Consider the following 17620-nt stretch of genomic DNA (forward strand, 5'->3'; position numbering starts at 1 on the left):
GTCAAGGTCTACATTACAAGATCACTATTCTGGTACAACTTTAATCCAACTGTGGGCAGAATTCCTGTTAATCCCTGTATTTCCTGAAGGCGAGCTACAACGAGAAAACGATTAGAGGACTTTACAATCCATGTTTAGTGAAACAAAAAGACCCAGTGTTGCAATTGAAGAGCCTCAATCTGTACTTATGAAGCTTCCTTCCTGCCACATACACTGTATTTCTTTAGTTGACTGCACTAAGACTGTGCTCAAGTTATTGATATTTATTAGCCTTCCTTTGCCATATAGTAGGGTTATCTTTATTAGTGATGTTGTTTTCAGTTTTGTCTATAAAATGCCAGGAATAGTAAAAAATGCTTTTTCCCAGTCCCAAAGTGTCTTCAAACTAGTGATAAAAATAACAACTTTATTTATATAGCACCTTATAAAACAAAGTTACACAGCGCTATACAATAGAAACAAAAAAATTAAAGTAAATAAAATCTGTTATATAAGATATAAATGTGCTTGTTTTATCTGACCAACAGTTCAAACCCTAAAGTTATTCAGTTTACAATTATTATTATCAAAATAGTCAATAAAAGATAATCTATAGTTTCAGCTCTTTATTAGTTACATAAAACCAGTTTTCAGTTGTGTTATGGTGCATTAAGATACACGTAAAACAGATCTGTCACTGTATTACGGCTTTATTAATGTGAGCTTTGGAGCAGCACATGACAAGGTCCATTGAGATATGGTTTAAAAAATATGTGTTGAAAAAACGTCTGATGAGCGTATTCCAAAATAAATGAGAAAAACAAACATCACAAAAACAAGATTTTTTTTTCTTCTTTTGGCGCAGATTGTCTTTTTCTTTTCACAAGTCTGTCACTTAATCTAAGGGAACTTGGCTCAAACATGTTGGTCTCTACCTGATGGTCATTGAAATAATGCATTGTGAATTAAGAAATGTGACTTTTTATTTAAGTGAATTATTGAGCAAATTTAGATATTAAAAATAACCTGTTTTTAAAGTACAAAAAAAAAGTCTAATCATTTGGTAGAACCTCCGGTTCAATGGTTGTGAATAGCTGGTTTTCAATACATGTTCAGTACATGTTGTTTTGTAGAGGGTGTTGTAGTTTTGCTTTAAGTCAAAGGTAGTGTTTAAAGTTAATGAATTAATTATGCTAGGAACGGCCTTGAATTTTCCAAAGTGAAACATAACCAAATCTCACCAGTCATTTTCATACAGTCCCTTACTTACCGGTCCAAAAGTAAACACTACGGTTTGACAGTTTCAAACAATGAATCTTTATGTACAGGTTGTAACATTTATGCCAAGAAAATCTTCCTCCAATATTTGTGCTCAAGCATTTTCAACCTCATCATGTTCTTTTTCCATTTCATTGTTAAATTAGGTCATCTGCCAATCTGCGGCCATTCATCCAGCTCCCATGACTGCTTCTCAGTGCGACACACTAATCACAGACTGGAAGGTGAGTTTTACTGATTCTATTTCTCCTCTTTAAAACTGAAAAGACACATGTAGACATGAAACAGCAGGCAGCAGGGAATTTAATTGGAGGACAGAATTAACAAGGAAGTTCCTCGTCACCAATGGTGGAACTGCAATGATAACATGTATTAATACACCTCACAATAATAAAAAAAAGGTGCAGAATAAAGCCTAAATGAAATAAATGCAGAATAAAGCCTTATTTCAGATCATTAAACCAGATGCTGATTACGCCTTTAAACAATGAAATATTGTTCATATAATGAACCTCTTGTCACAGTGCTTAGATATGGTTATTTACCCAACTTAACATTCCCAATAGCTGATTTGACAACACAGAGCCAGAGTGTAGGCATGATGACGTAACAGCTGAGTTAAAACAATTAATCATGAAACAATCCTGTCTAAGAGCCTGTTCAGAACATAAAACTCTAAATATTGACTGGAACAAAATGTCACTGTCTTTCTCATGATGCTACATGTTGCTCGACTTTGGGAAGTTATCATCAAAATCACACCTCCGCTAGCAAAAGAAGACATTAATCAAAGCAGGAAATTACCCTCATTTTAAACTTGATCAAAGCAATTTAAAAGACATTCAGAAAACATAATAATCAATTGTAAAAAAAAAAGAAGAAGCTATGACAAAAATTGTATATGGAAACATGTTTTCTTTTTCACTGATTACTGAATCAAAAAGAATGTACATACTGTATGTGGAATGACTGAATAAAGACACAACATCAAACAATTTATACATTGGATCTCTTAGTTTTGTCCAGGAGCAATAGTTTTTCCAACACCGTTGATACTTATCAGTTCTGACATTTCCACCAGCTATATAATGACGTGATGTCGAAATAAATGTACATGGGGCAGGTGCAGCAGTCTGTATTGTCTTTGCAATAAGAGAGAGAAAGAGACAGACATGAGAAATAATATAGAGACATGTTCAAGCTTTTATGGATTTGGTCATTGCTGTGAATCTCAGAATCTACTGATGCACCGACTAATGGCACAACATTCTAATACTATTCACAGAAAAATAATATCACACTTATCCATGTCTGTAGAAACTGAATTAAGAGAATTAAAAATCCGAGTCAACAGACTCAACAATAAGATGGTGATCACAGGCATGTACAAAAAAAATAATTGCGGGTGACACTGAGACAAATATATTGCAAAGAAAGCGTGCAAATTTTGCCATGCAGTCAATGATTAGTGCAGTTGACAATGACATCGTATCAGGATTAGTTTGAGAAATGTTTTCACAAAGAGATCTAGTCAATGGGGATGTACAGTACTTATAAACAATAGTTCACATAACTCAAAACACTAGTAGTGGCCCGATACTGGTGGAGCGGGACACTTCTGTAAGCCAGTTTTGAAGAAACAGCTGAATAACTCTAGTACACTCATTACCAATTAAAAACTTTCAACTGCAAATGACATTTTACATTCATTTTCTTTCATGCTTGATAATGGGTGAGGCAAAACTGGCTTGCAGAACATTCTTCCCTTTGCAGCACAGAGTGACAGTTTGCAGTCAGACCTCTGTGATCGTTGACATATGGTATTAGAATTGTACTTAAGTATCTGTGAACTATCGCCTTTGGTCTTTACGGTGCCCATGCAGCCACCTTTAACTCTCAGAAAGCTCTTGAGACAGGATCAAATAAAGCAAACTTACTTCATTCATACCTAAAAAAAACAAAACAAAGAACAAAACAGGATCAGAACTTTCACTTACAGGCATGTATGTTGAACATAAGTATACAATCATGAATATATGACGCGCATCAGGGAAAGACTGAATGTATCCAACATCACTTTTAAGCTTGAAAAAACTTATGGTGCGCTTATAAAACAAATGCACAGCGGAGACTGTTTGAATCACTATCAACCTGATGTATAGTAGAAGAACATACTCTAACTCCAAGATAAAGTTAATATGACTTGAGAAAAACAGAAAGGAGAGATTATAAGAAGAGGAGAAGAAAATGGGCAAGAGACAGTCTGATCTTTAACCCCCCACCTCCCCCTTAGTAACCCTAGTGTCATACTTTTCCAGGAATGTAGTGGCGGTCAATGCCTTCATCTTGCAGAAACATGTGAAGACAGCGCTCGTTCTGGGCCAAGGGATGACCTGCAATTCTACAGGAATATACACACAGACGGAAAATCGTCAAAATTCACTTGTTTGAAGTGCTTTTCATTGAGACTGGTGAGATACAATGGTGGATTAGTTTGTTGACGCTCAAAGACGGATTAGGTTACGTCTTGTGTTGGGTGAGACATTTTTGGCAATGACTGACTCTACTAATAATGACATGTGAGTTTCAGTTTAGGCCAACACATTTCGTGGCTAGAAATCTTACAGAATAACAGCTTTGAGACAAGATTTAATCACCCCATAAAATCAATTCTTCAGGTGACCAATACCTTTGATTAATTTACATCTAAAGAATACAAAGTGTGTTAGTTGTAATTTAGGTCTGAACTTACTGACCTGTTGATGAACTGCTCCAGGCCCGATCGCCGCTCCTCAATGAAGGACTCGTCAAAAAGGCCCCCATCGCCGCGGAATGGCAACTGTCTCTTCAGGGCTTTGCCCGGCAGAGATGGTACTACAATCTGAAGGTGTCGGGGGATCAGCCCAAATAATAGTTAAGATGACAAATATGCACCAAAAATATGAAATTCAAAGTCAAAATTGCAGACAGTTATGTCATTATATTTCCAGCTAAGCAATACACTTATTTGAGATGGCAATGCAGAGGCATGTAAACAAATTCAACACATTTAATAAGGAGGACAGCACAAAACTTACTATATGAACTACTACACCCTAATCCTACTCTTTACTTTAATCTATAAAGGGAGTCTATTTCCCCACCTGCAACATCAACATTGTCAGTTATTACATCATTATAACCATCAGTTTGCAACAGCCGGCCTGCTTAAATGATTAGACTGCGACACATAATTGCTCACTCACCTTACTGTCTCTTTCCAGCTCAATCTTTAACCACTCAAAGTCACTGTATCTTCTTCTCACACAGGATTCCTTCAGTTTGAAAATGGGAAGGTTTGTCTACACAGAGAAGTAGATTAAAAAAACAGCTCTTGATTCATTAAATTTAATTATTTGGACAATGTCTGTAACTATCATGAGTGCTGGGAGGCATTGACACCATCATTTGACATAATTAATGGCATACAAGCAAACAACGAGACTGGTTCGCTAGTTTGACATGACAAAGCAGTTCATTCTCTATGTATACCTCTACAGTTGTATCTGGTGCTGCAAAGCATGTTTATTATCATTATAGATTACTTTATGGGCAATTGATAAAACATTTAGTTAACCAAATGTGAGCAAATAGGGAGACATGTCAAATTCGCAGAGCAAACTAAAGTGCAAATCCCAAAGAAAATCAACTTACAAAGAAAGAAAGAAAAAGCTACAAATCCTCACATTGGAGCAGCAAATGGTTGTCAAATATCTAAAGTAATTGTAACACTAGTTTTATCTGTACTCAGTGGAAATTTAAAATGAATGGCTTGTGCACAAAAAGTTAAGGTGATTTTTAACCTTGTTTCATGTGTTTATTTGAAATATAATTAAAGATGCTAGCCAAGCAAACCTGTTTGACTAAAACGCAGAAATGGTTACAGTTCGATTGAAAGGCAGATTGTGTTGTGCAATTCATTCATTCACAGTAAGTATGTCTCAATGCTTCCTTGGTAATAGAATAGGTCAATCTTTTGCATGACTCACATGTCTGTTGTCTGAGTGGAGTGTGATTAAATAATGATTTGTCTGTTGTATTTCAACATAGACTGGTCTGTTTTGTTTACATTTGTCTGTTGTATTTGGATATGCAAGTTAACAAAATATTACGTTGAACTAGTTAACCCCACCTCTGATCCAAGAAACTGTCACATGACTGTATACATATATGAATTAAAAAACATTCAAATTAAGAAACAGTCCAATGTTTACACTATAAGAGACACATTCTACTAAGAGTCACCAACATTTGAAATTGTAGTAAAGACAAGTAAGTCACAATTATGACACGTTAGCATCTGCTTCCTGAAAATGTTTTCTTTTAAATGTAGCAGTGTCAGCGATTTTGTAACTCACTCTTACAAGCTCAACTGGCTGTTTACTTTGGGAAGAAGTTAAACTTACTATCGTTACTCCTCTTACTATAACGAATAACTACTGTTAGTATTCGCATAATAATAACGGCCGATAAATTCAACTTATTTTGAGCAACAAACTTCACCGCATGTCATTTCTCTCATTTCTATTAAACTGACGACATTTTCCAGCATTAGTAACGTTTTCTTACGTGTCAACGTGTAACGTCAACGGTTAACGTTACTCTTCATACTTTCAGACAGTAGTAACGTCTAGTATGTTAAACATACTTGGCGTAAGACACCTAACCTTCTTATATACAGTCTATGCGTCTCACGTTAGGCAGGCAGACGGTATTATAATAGTCCTGGGTGTGTTCACGAAACTTCTACAACCCAACCTTGCTAACTTAAGTTACACCTCAAACGCTCTCGCAGGCCACTGACAATCCCCGGTCCTTGATTTTTACTGGAGCGCCATCTTGACCTACTCCAGGAGCCCACCGTCAACGTCACAGCCCAGTCGCTGTGTTGACTCCAGAGCACAGCGGCTAAACATGCTAACTAGCTAGCAACAACACTGTAATTACCAGTTAGCTTAGCAAATAAAGGCTAACGCCTCAACAAGGTGTTTATGGCTCGTGATTTGACCACCTACCCGCATGCGAACTTCGTAATTTGTGTAACGGTTCCGTCCAACTCCGACGGTTTGTGGATCACTAACGTCTATTTCCAGGTAGTTGCTGGGGGGGCCGTAAGCATCCGTCAGGTCCTGGGGCTTGGAATTCAACCGGCGAGTGTCGGCCACCGCAGGATCTGTCATCTTGTCGGGTTGTAATTTTTGGACGACCAACGGCGAATCAAACCAACTAAATGCACGGTGATGTCTTAAATCTCATCTGAAGACATCAATTGATTGCGATAGCTGATGGGTTCAGCTAGGGAAGTAGCGTTAGCTGACTTGTATCGCTCTCTTCTTGCGGGGGCCAGCTGCCCTGCGCCCTAACCGTCATGAATCTGAAAAAATGCGTAGACTCGGTTCCTTACTCTGGGACACTCTCCTCACTCCCTCTAATGGACAGGGAGGTAACTGTACAGGGCAGATTGAACTAACGTTAGGTGGCTCAAATAGCAATCATTGCAGCAGTGAAACATACATGTACACGTAAATAGACAACACTAACGTTATATTTATTAAACAAAGACATACTGGATGTAGGACACAAACCCTAAAATACACGTTAGGTTACAAAAAAATGTCCAATCACACTCAAAAAGTACATTCAAAGTTGTTATGATATATGTAACATACACATTTATAGGAATATAAAAGAGATGACGCTAGGTTGAAACTATTGTTATCTAAGCCCACTATGCGACCATACCATCTTGTTATCGTAATGTATTGGTGCCACTTTCTAATGAGCCATCATTTATTACAGGGTTAGTGGCTTTTCTATTGCATAATGAATTATTTACTTATGTTGTATAGACCAATTTCAAGGCCTTAATAACAACACATTTTGTGAAGACTCACTTTGGCTAGCATTTATCCTTCAATTTGGTAATAATGCGGATATAAATATATTTATCCATTATGCTAAATGTTCTCACTATCTAACAACCCATAAACTCTGCATTTATACATGTTAATCAGTCATTAAGAAAGTGTATTTACGATATAACAGCAGTATTTAAATTGTAAACAGATTTTGTGTTGTATTGTGGTAATTCTAAGATATTTCCAAACTTGACAACCCCAATTTGCAGATAGCATTAGTAAGTGATGCTTTATAACCATTAATAAAGTCAATAGTTCATACGTTACAGCTTATAAACCCTTTATAGAGGATACCTCATTAGAAAGTGGATGAATGAGTGAACAATGAATGCTGCCTTTTTGGCCTTTTACATCTTGTGTTTTTGTGTCAGTACAAATAAATTGTGAATATTGATATAATAGATGTTATCAATGTCATACAACTCTGAAACCAACACCCAGTTTAGTATTACTTTTATAAATGTTACTAAACACACAGCAATACATCTTGAGCCATTTGAGTTATAAGTTGAAATTAACTGTCAATATGCTATTGAGATATTTTGCCGTAATAGTCAAACAGAAGAGAGTCAAGATCACATGAGAGTAATAATATTTAAAACTTGGTAAGTGCCAGAGTCTATAAAGCTTGTATCACATTCCTAGAGAAGTACACTGTATAAACTAGTCTTATTTTGTGATTTAGGCATATGGATTTGTTTCATTACATAACGTCTCATAAAAGGTTGGATAAATGAAAAATATACACATATCAATGCACATCAAACACATATTGCTAAGCTCAATTTAGGCAGAATATTAAAACTTAAAAGTTGTTGATAACGAAAAAAAACCTGACTGAAGCAAAATGTGAAGTGAAGTCAGTGATTTTACTATTTTATCATCCTGTAAGTGTCCCGAGGAATGAAGTCCTGCTTGCTGATACAGATGCTCATTTAATGATTTTTAGTGTGGCTTTTCATCCTCCTCCTCTGCTGAAGTTACATTCATATTATCATCAGTGAAGCTGGGCTTTTGGATTGATAACAGTTTTTAAGAAACATGACAAAATTATGAAGTGAAATGTTTATCTCTAATAATAAAGTTTATGTTTTAGGAATAACTGTGACCTTTTATCTACTTTTACTGATGTTAACTGACAGTTGTGCTTAAATCAGGGATTGTAAGGGATTAGAGGAAGTGGAAGTTCTGATATGTGTGAGGGGAACTTCAGTTTGTTCTCCTCTGAGGTGAAATATACAGACAACTAATGAAGAAAGAGAAAACTCTGCTTTACAGTAAATGTTGGCAAGTACTTGATATATATTTATACCTTGAAGCATTGTTTTCAAGAGGAACTTTTGAACTGCGTGTCACTAATGAAAAGTGATATATAAATGAAGTGGTTCATAGTTTTTTATCTGTGGTAAAATAAACTAATAGGATCAGGCATTTTGACTTATAACTGCTCCATTAGGTTGTTGGGATTCAGAAACATTAATAGCTTTAATTTAATCAATTGCTTAAGTTCTTCAAACAAATATCTGGTTTCTTCTCATAAGGGGATCACAACCTTTCTGATCTTTGCAGTCATGCAGGAGATCTGCATTGTCATTTTTTGCTTGTGAGATGCCTCCTAAACAGAAACCATCTCCTCCTCAGTTGAGACAGTGGAGGTGGAAGAGGAGCAGGAGGTGGACAGGTCTGATTCGTTCCCAGGGATGATGACAGAGCAGGCCTCGCTGTCGGACTGGGAGACATGGCAGTACTCACGGACAAGACAGGGATGCTCGTTGTAGTTAAAACTCTCTTTTAGGCCTTTGGGGAATTGAACCCAATCCTTTAAAAAAAGAGAAACATCTATGACTTGTTTTGCTGTCACCTCACATGATGGTACATGTCTGTCTTGTACATGTCTTTCAATGACCGCAGTGTTTTGGTCTATAGTTTTATTAACTTCTGAATAAAAAAAAAAGATCAGGTTTGAATACAGATATTTGGTGTGATGGCAGCACAGAGCTCTGGATGCTACTAACCTTGATGTTGTGAAGGTCCAGGGATGGCTTGGGAACCACAGGGATGATTCTGATTCTGATTCTGTACGGGAGGGAGGCACATTTTCACTCTCACATGATCAGAGATCATTACATTCGTTTTGTTTCCCCCGGCTCTTCTGCACTGTAGCTGAGCGAGGTTAAAGGAATACTCTGGACTGTGAAGACACTTAACACAAATGCTCCTACGTGTCAAATGATTGAAAGTACATTATCAAATGTGAATTTCATTCCCGTCATGACTTATATGGACTGCTGTGTTAAACAATGAACCTTTTTACAGTACAATAACAATTGATAACCATTAGATTTGGTACATATTGTAGATACTAACAAAAAATAATGAAAAACGGAGGAAATAAGTGTCCACATTGCTGGTACTCTGTAGTACACTATAATCCTATAACTACCATCATTTATACATTACAAGTGACCCACCTTTCATGGTGCAGCAACATCACGACCAGTAGGATGAGGATAAAAGCACCCACCGCGTACAGCACTGGGGTCCACGCAGACATTGACTTGTTCATTCGATTGACGTCTGTGAAGGGCAGAGAGATGTGGATTGTTCTTGTTTCATAATCGTGAACCTTTGCTGTGTTGTGCACCAGCGTATGCTCATGCAGAGCACGTCATGTATGTCAGCAGTCACAGAAATTCATAGCAGAGTTTGCTTTGCCAAATGACCCTGTACTGATTTAAGAAGAAATAAGTCAGGTTTTTACTGTCATATTGGCCATATTGGCCATCATGAACTGAAAATGAGATGATTTTTATGGCCTAGCATAACTATTACTGGCTCCTCAATTACAATTCTGGATTTGAAAACTTGTTTACCAACCTTGGACAAACAAATAAGAGAGCATGCCTCTACAAACACATCATTATCAAAATGTCAATTCCTCATGTTGGAATTAAAGGGTAACTTTGTTATTTTTCACCCTAGGCCTTATTTTTCCATGCTTTTGCGTGTTAAGCCCGACGGACCCGAATTCGGGTCCGCTGTAGCATTTACCGTCCAAAAATGTCCATTTGCATGTATTTATGAATATGAAAAAAGAAAAAAAAATTCCCAAAAAAAATTCAAAATCTGGTTAAAACAAACAATCTAAGACATTCTTACACACTCCAAACACCATTCTACACAAATAGTGTACGCAAATAAAAGATTTATCACAAAATCACGTATTCCTAGCCATAACTCGCTCTTCTCCGAGTTAGCATAACAAAGCTAACGGTTAGCATAGGCAACCGAAATAGCAAAAAGCACGAGCATTCGACACAGATTCCAGAACTACTATCAGATCGTCTCTCCGGTAAACCCTCACAAGGCTGTGAGCAAACAAAAACCAGAAACACAATGCGTAATATCCTTCAAAATCATCCAAAGCTCCTTACCTTTTCGTTGTTCTGCTGTAAATCTCCGCTTATTTCCGTCAACAATATTTCTACGTATTTTCGGTGCGTCTCTGAAATGTCCCCCGTACAGAAACAAGGGCCCGGCTAACAAAGGAACCCATCCCCCCACGGCGATCTTTTGCGCACGTTTCAGGTGACGCGCCACGGATTTACTCCCTACTGGCTAACGCTTCTGTCTATCAAAAGCACGATGTGTTTGTTAGATAGCCAGGACTCAGACGCTTCTAAGGAGGGTCCATTGACTGAAATCGACCAACAATAGGCTGAGCTAGGAGACCTGGAGTGGAAGCCGGATGAGAAAATCCCATGGATGACAGACATAAACAGGCTCAGAGAGGATCCAGGCTCTCTAAATGATGCCAAACTGCTGCATATGATAGATTGAACACTATTAGTCATAAAAGAAGTGAAATATATAATTATATACTATATAAAATTACAATGGAACAGCTGGAACCAAATGACATTTTGGTTGACCTCGGCTGAAATCTCTGCACTCTAACCTCTCTAGCTCTTGAATGCTTCACTTTATCAAAGAAAACATTGTGCAGAGAGACTTTCAACCCATTGGGCTATGATCTGGAGAGGTTTAAAGCTTTCAACTACAACATAAAAAAAAAATATCTTATCAAAATTGGATTAATTTATAATCGGAGATAAAGAATTTCAATTTGTGCTGTGTTCCATCTTAATGTTCTCTTAACCAGTAACATATATACTGATATTTACAAATCAGAACAAATTTCACAAGTGTTATCTTTATTAAAACACCAAAACTATTAAAATACACCTTATATTTAGACGAAAATCACTCTCTTTACTATGGGTTGCAAAAATCGAGGAGAGGCCTACAAAAAGGCTTAGGGCTTAACGGGCTAAGTGACTAATGGGCACAACAATTGTTGAAATTGGTCCCGTAGCAACGGCGTAGACGGCAGCCACTAAATGAGCTGCAACGTATTTCCGGGCAATTGTGCACCGTAAATGAACGTCCACTAAAAGGGTGGGTTTTTGCCACTGACAGACTGATTATTATTATAAGTGTCTGACAACATTATGGAAAGGACTGAGAGTTGGAGAGAAGCGTGTCGGTGCTGTCAGAGTTTGTTGTGTTGGAGTACAGAAAGCTTAGTGTTGTCCAAAAGACTTTAAACCAGTGGTTCTAAACTGGTCTGGCTGCGGGACCCACCATCACCCCTTAATGACAAGCCGCGACCCAAATTTTCAACTTCTCAAATGTATTTAATGAAAAGATGGTGCAGTTTGAACCTGAGCTGAAGATGTCCTCTGCAGTCGTAGTAGTAGGGAGCTCTCTTGTATAAAGAAATTGTTCTTGTCAGTCCCCGTCCCACATGTTTCACGTAAACGAGTAAAACTGCTTTGTTTGTTATGTCTGTAGATTCGTCCATTTGTAATGCAAAATGACCACTTGCCTTAATTCGAGCTGTGGTCTGTTGTTTGATGTCATCTGACATGGCTTCAATTTGCCTACTTATAGTGTCATTTGACAGAGGTATAGTTTTCAGTTTATCTGCTGCGGATTGATCCAACACGTCCATGTCCATGGCTGCAGGTACGTAAGTAAGACACTTTTGTGATGTCCTCAGATCTTGAAGTCATTCAGAGTTGTTATCTTTGAGAGAAGGGTGTTTTGTTTCCAAATGCCGCTTCAGTTTTGACTGCTTCATGCTTTCTTGTGCCAGAACCTCGCTGCACAAAACACACTGAGGTTTTTGCCTTCTTTTGTCCTCAATGTAAGAAAATCCATATCTCATGTAGTCGGTGTCATACTTGCATTTCGCTCAATTAGCACATGAAAACAAACTTTGTGGGTGTTCTTCTATACCGTGAAATGGGTGTCTATTAGCATTACAATGCATTAATGCCAAATACTGTTAAGGAGTGTGAATAACTCCGCTGCATAAAAAATTCCCCCTTCAAAATAAAAGAACAGGATTTTTTTTCTATTTTTTCTTTATTCTATTTTCGGGCAAAGGCCCGCAACCCTCTTAAAAACGGGTCCGCGACCCACTTTTGGGTCGCTACCCACCAGTTGAGAATCACTGTTTTAAACGTTATGGCTGAATATTTGGCTGATTTTGACAACGTGGATGCAACACACAACATCAGAATGAGACTTCTCTGAGCGAGACTTGGTTTCACCAAAGAACACACATGCATGACCAAGTCTCTACAACAGATGATGCAATACAAACTCTGCCAGTGGTTTGAAATGGTATACACTTCCTGTCTCCCAAGTGTTCGCCTCTACCCCCATCCCCCCACTTTTTTGGAAGTGATCTCGGATTGAGGAAAGCAGATTGGGTTATATTATCAAAAAATGTTGTCACCATTTGTCATAGTCCAGGTTAAGCACAGTTACCCTTTAATTCCTTAATTCAATCCCATGAGACACATTGGTTCAACTTTTTGGAAAACTGCACACATACTGGCTCCATGCCTGAGAAATGAATGTTGCACGTCCAATATAGTAAGAAATGTACACTAATATTGTTCTACTCATTCTCCATAACTAATTAAGTTAATATTTACTTACACAACTACCCCAATGCTATCATGTTCAACCCAAATATCTACCCATTGTATATCAGAAATAACTTAAATTATTACTTCTCGTTCATCCTACCAACCCTTACTCATAGCTATTCCTCTTGTTCTTAAAATTATTTATTTTTTAGTTATATATCCAAACCATTCAAAAATGGTAGTGATATAAAAACAATGCATTTTTTAATTAAACTCCTCTTATCTAGTTTTCAGAAAGTAGATTATTTGTTGCTTTATACATTATTTGTGCAGGCTTAAAGCATGTGACTTTAAAAAACGCCTATAGTGTGTTTGTGATGTCCCACTTTGTTAACTATCCTGATGGCTTTTTTGATTACATCATTCTTTCAGCTACAAGCTACTGTGAGCTACTTTATATTGACCTTTTCCACAGCAGACACTTTTTTATTTTTACCTGTGCTGTTGTTGGATCCCCAGACCACAGGCTGACTCCAGTCACTCCAGAAAGAAGACTCTCCACAGACGTACCCCATTCTGCTCCTCACTTGCAGCTCATATAGGGAACTGCTGGAGGGCAAGTTGACGCAGTAATTCTGCACCGCAGTAGGGACTTGGTTAGTCTGTGGACAGTAAGATGGAGTGGAGAAAGGAGATGGGTGCAAACTAAAGACAATATAATGAAACAAAGAATGAAAAAGAAGGATGAGAGATGTTTTGATCCTTCAAACTGCCTACCTCCCACTTCCTGTTGTTGACCCTGTAGCGAACCTCACTCTCCACACATTTAACAGAAATCTGAGTCCAGTTGAGCCACAAGTTGGAGTCGCGTCCTCTCTGGACAGTCATGTTAGTTGGTGGATTTAACTTGACTGGAGACGACACAGACCATTGAAAGATACAGAATACATAATGTGATGACAAGGTGCTATAGGGCAGCCAATATATTTTCACCCTTTTAATTTCCTTAATTTCTAAATAACAGCATTGTTTTTCCTTTTCTAAAAGAAGATTATACATGTATGTTACAGTTGTGCTGTATCTCTCCCATCAAATATAACTTTCTCTTCTTCATTGATTGATTTACTCTTTTGAATAGTACCTCACAATGTTGTGTTGCATCCCAGTGAATAAGCATACCTTTTGTTTTAAGGTCAAGCACCTTCGGAGAAATCTGTTTGCCATGTACCAGTGTGGTGTTAAATAAGTAGAACCTCTGGATTTCCTGGTAGGGCTGTTTACATCCAGTGTTTGTATTGTTCTCTTGCAGATAGTTGGAGCACTCGCTGAATTCTTTGCCAGGGTCATTGTCAAACCTGTAGAGAAATCACAATTTAGACATTGACATACAAAGCAAAGTGTAGTGGTTGTGTTTTTTGAGTAATTTTCTACTTTTGGATAGCAGGAATCGTATTTATCAAACGTTTAAAAGTGTGCTATACGTGTGATTTTGATTTAAAAAATAAATAATAATAATAATAACAATTTGTGTGACATCTCTAATGTCACCAATATTAACACCAATGTATGGATACGTAATCTATTGCCAAGGATGAATAATAGGAAACTGGCTGAAATGGAAACAAATCAAAAAAACTAAATTGTAGCAGTTGTTGGCGAGGTACATCAGAGAACTGATATAAGGAGAATTGAGTTCCACACTTCAGAATATAGACCATGATCGTGTATAGAAAGTAATCGCACCCCAGATAAATGCACAAAAAGAAAAAGTGGTGTAACATCCTTTCAGAAGTTCATATCACGTGCAAAAAACACCCTAGTTTGAAGAAAGACTTTCACTTTTATCTTTCACGTAAGTCCAACATTTTACTATTTGCAGTTTGATCAATTCAGATGGCGTAACAAAATGTGTTTTTTTTTTTAGGGTTGCTGTGACTAATTACGAACCGGCTGTAGAAGGTGTAATTGACTTCTGGAGTCCCCTGCTTATTCCAGGAACAGTGAACATATTTCAGATGCACCACCAAACAGTCTACATCTGTCAGAGACACAAGAAGGTTGAGGCAGAATAGTTAATGATGAACAGAAACCAAAACTCATAAGGTTACACACTTATAACCTACGCAAACGGTAATAGACTAATGGCAGTTCAATCACACATACACACAACGAGGAAATGTCAGCACAATGACGTCAAAGGGAGTTTACACAAAATGAGGAAGTAAGGCTTTACCATAAACTGACATTTTAATTCAATTTGACAATAGAAGTGATTGATTAATTACTAAATTAAGGCCAAATTAATTTCCTATTCATATTGTGCTGTTTCCACCATTCTAGTTTAGATTCTATTTTTAGTAATGCTATAAAAAATATGGTAATATTGTAATATGACTCATACATCATGGATTATTAACACTGGATATAAAATTGAAACAAGAAAAGCAGCTTCACATTATGTTTGTCAGATGTTAAACAATTTGATTATACCAGAAGCCCTTAAGTAAATTCAATAACTGCTCAGATCCATCCAAATAGGCTAAAACAGTTGTTATTAATATCACAATTCACCTATTACAATTTTTCATTTTAAATGTTCTTACCAGGTGGTTCTCTGGCAAACACATGTCCTGTCAGACAGAGAAGCAGAAGCAGTCGAGCAGGCATCGTGACACACAGAAACAGGATGCTCTCTGCCTCTGCGCCCGTCTACTTCTACATCTCAGTATCGATGTGTTTCTGTTTGCTGCTCCTGATCTGACTTCCGTGTGTTTTGTTTCTTGTCAGCGGAAGCTGTTTACTTATTTGGTTATAGATCAAGATGACACTCTTGCAGTTGTAGGCTTTCTGCTGTATGGCTGTAATGTAAAGTAACAAAGAGGGAATTAAAATATATTTAATATAGGGCAACTACAGACAACAATATTCCCAATAAACAGTTGTATAAGCAGTTTTAAAATTTTCAAAAAAAGTGTTTAGTTAAGTGGTAAGAACACAGATTCATACAAAGAACATTTATAACTTAATTTCAAGTAATTATTAGTTCATTACCGGTACTACATTTTTCAAAAGCTGCTAAAAAAGTGTTTCCAATACACATTAAACACAATACATTAAATAAACTGTTCTGTGTAATTAGCCAAATATTATTTTCTGAGTTTCTGACCTTCAGTTACTAAATGTGCTAAATATGTTAAGCCCGACGCCCCCGATTTCGGCTCCGCTGTAGCATTTACCATCCAAAAATGTCCATTTGCATGTATTTATGAATATGAAAAAAAAAAAAATTACATTTTTTTTTTCAAAATCTGCTTAAAATAAACAATCTAAGACATTCTTACACACTCCAAACACCATTCTACACAAATAGTGTACGCAAATAAAAGATTTATCACAAAATCACGTATTTCTAGCCATAACTCGCTCTTCTCCGAGTTAGCATAACAAAGCTAACGGTTAGCATAGGCAACCGAAATAGCAAAAAGCACGAGCATTCGATACAGATTCCAGAACTACTATCAGATCGTCTCTCCGGTAAACCCTCAGAAGGCTGTGAGCAAACAAAAACCAGAAACGCAATGCGTAATATCCTTCAAAATCATCCAAAGCTCCTTACCTTTTCGTTGTTCTGCTGTATATCTCCGCTTATTTCCGTCAACAATATTTCTATGTATTTTCGGTGCGTCTCTGAAATGTCCCTGTGCAGAAACAAGGGCCCAATAACAAAGGGACCGTGGGGGGATGGGTTTGAATTCCGGCGAAGTTGTGCGCACGGTTCAGGTGACGCGCCACCGTTTTACTCCCTACTGGCTAACGCTTCTGTCTATCAAAATCACGAGGGGTTTGTTAGATTCTGTGGACTCAGACGCTTCTAAGGAGGGTCCATTGACTGAAATCGACCAACCATAGGCTGAGCTAGGAGACCTGGAGTGGAAGCTGGATGAGAAAATCCCATGGATGACAGACATGAACAGGCTCAGAGAGGATCCAGGCTCTCTAAATGATGCCAAACTGCTGCATATGATAGATTGAACACTATTAGTCATAAAAGAAGTGAAATATATAATTATATACTATATAAAATTACAATGGAACAGCTGGAACCAAATGACATTTTGGTTGACCTCGGCTGAAATCTCTGCACTCTAACCTCTCTAGCTCTTGAATGCTTCACTTTATCAAAGAAAACATTGTGCAGAGAGACTTTCAACCCATTGGGCTATGATCTGGAGAGGTTTAAAGCTTTCAACTACAACATAAAAAAAAAAATATCTTATCAAAATTGGATTAATTTATAGTCGGAGATAAAGAATTTCAATTTGTGCTGTGTTCCATCTTAATGTACTCCTAACCAGTAACATATATACTGATATTTACAAATTAGAACAAATTTCACAAGTGTCAGCTTTCTACACTATAAAAACTATTAAAATACACCTTATATTTAGACGAAAATCACTCTCT

General features: G+C 37.3%; 2 protein-coding genes across 2 annotated transcripts; both read right to left on the reverse strand.

Annotated features, from left to right (window-relative positions):
* Nucleotides 1–3561: 3561 nt before the first annotated feature.
* Nucleotides 3562–6679, reverse strand: snx12 (sorting nexin 12). Its single transcript, XM_068716182.1, has 4 exons — nt 6312–6679; nt 4503–4598; nt 4014–4138; nt 3562–3658 (listed from the first exon to the last, which is right to left on the reverse strand). Exons 1-4 carry the CDS (start codon nt 6474–6476, stop codon nt 3562–3564), a joined length of 483 nt encoding a protein of 160 aa, XP_068572283.1. The 5' UTR covers nt 6477–6679.
* A 144-nt stretch (nt 6680–6823) lies between these two features.
* LOC137876536 (cytokine receptor common subunit gamma-like) lies at nt 6824–15896 on the reverse strand. The gene is made up of 8 exons (XM_068716183.1): nt 15760–15896; nt 15104–15194; nt 14336–14511; nt 13934–14067; nt 13653–13818; nt 9686–9791; nt 9230–9290; nt 6824–9033 (listed from the first exon to the last, which is right to left on the reverse strand). The coding sequence occupies exons 1-8, from the start codon at nt 15821–15823 to the stop codon at nt 8830–8832; spliced, it is 1002 nt and encodes a 333-aa protein (XP_068572284.1). The 5' UTR covers nt 15824–15896; the 3' UTR covers nt 6824–8829.
* Between the last annotated feature and the right edge of the window lie 1724 nt (nt 15897–17620).

Source organism: Cebidichthys violaceus, unplaced genomic scaffold, assembly GCF_023349555.1.
Source record: "Cebidichthys violaceus isolate CVI_PGR_0920_01 unplaced genomic scaffold, fCebVio1.0.p SCAF_20, whole genome shotgun sequence".
Classification (NCBI taxonomy): Eukaryota; Metazoa; Chordata; class Actinopteri; order Perciformes; family Stichaeidae; genus Cebidichthys; species Cebidichthys violaceus.

Coding starts and splice junctions, on each gene's coding strand:
- snx12 (XM_068716182.1), bottom strand. CDS start 6,476: ATGACAGATCCTGCGGTGGCCGACACTCGCCGGTTGAATTCCAAGCCC. Junction 4,599..6,311: donor ATTACGAAGTTCGCATGCGG/GTAGGTGGTCAA, acceptor TTCTCTGTGTAG/ACAAACCTTCCCATTTTCAA. Junction 4,139..4,502: donor AGCTGGAAAGAGACAGTAAG/GTGAGTGAGCAA, acceptor CGACACCTTCAG/ATTGTAGTACCATCTCTGCC.
- LOC137876536 (XM_068716183.1), bottom strand. CDS start 15,823: ATGCCTGCTCGACTGCTTCTGCTTCTCTGTCTGACAGGACATGTGTTT. Junction 14,512..15,103: donor AATTACACCTTCTACAGCCG/GTTCGTAATTAG, acceptor ATTTCTCTACAG/GTTTGACAATGACCCTGGCA. Junction 9,034..9,229: donor TGGACCTTCACAACATCAAG/GTTAGTAGCATC, acceptor CTTTTTTTAAAG/GATTGGGTTCAATTCCCCAA.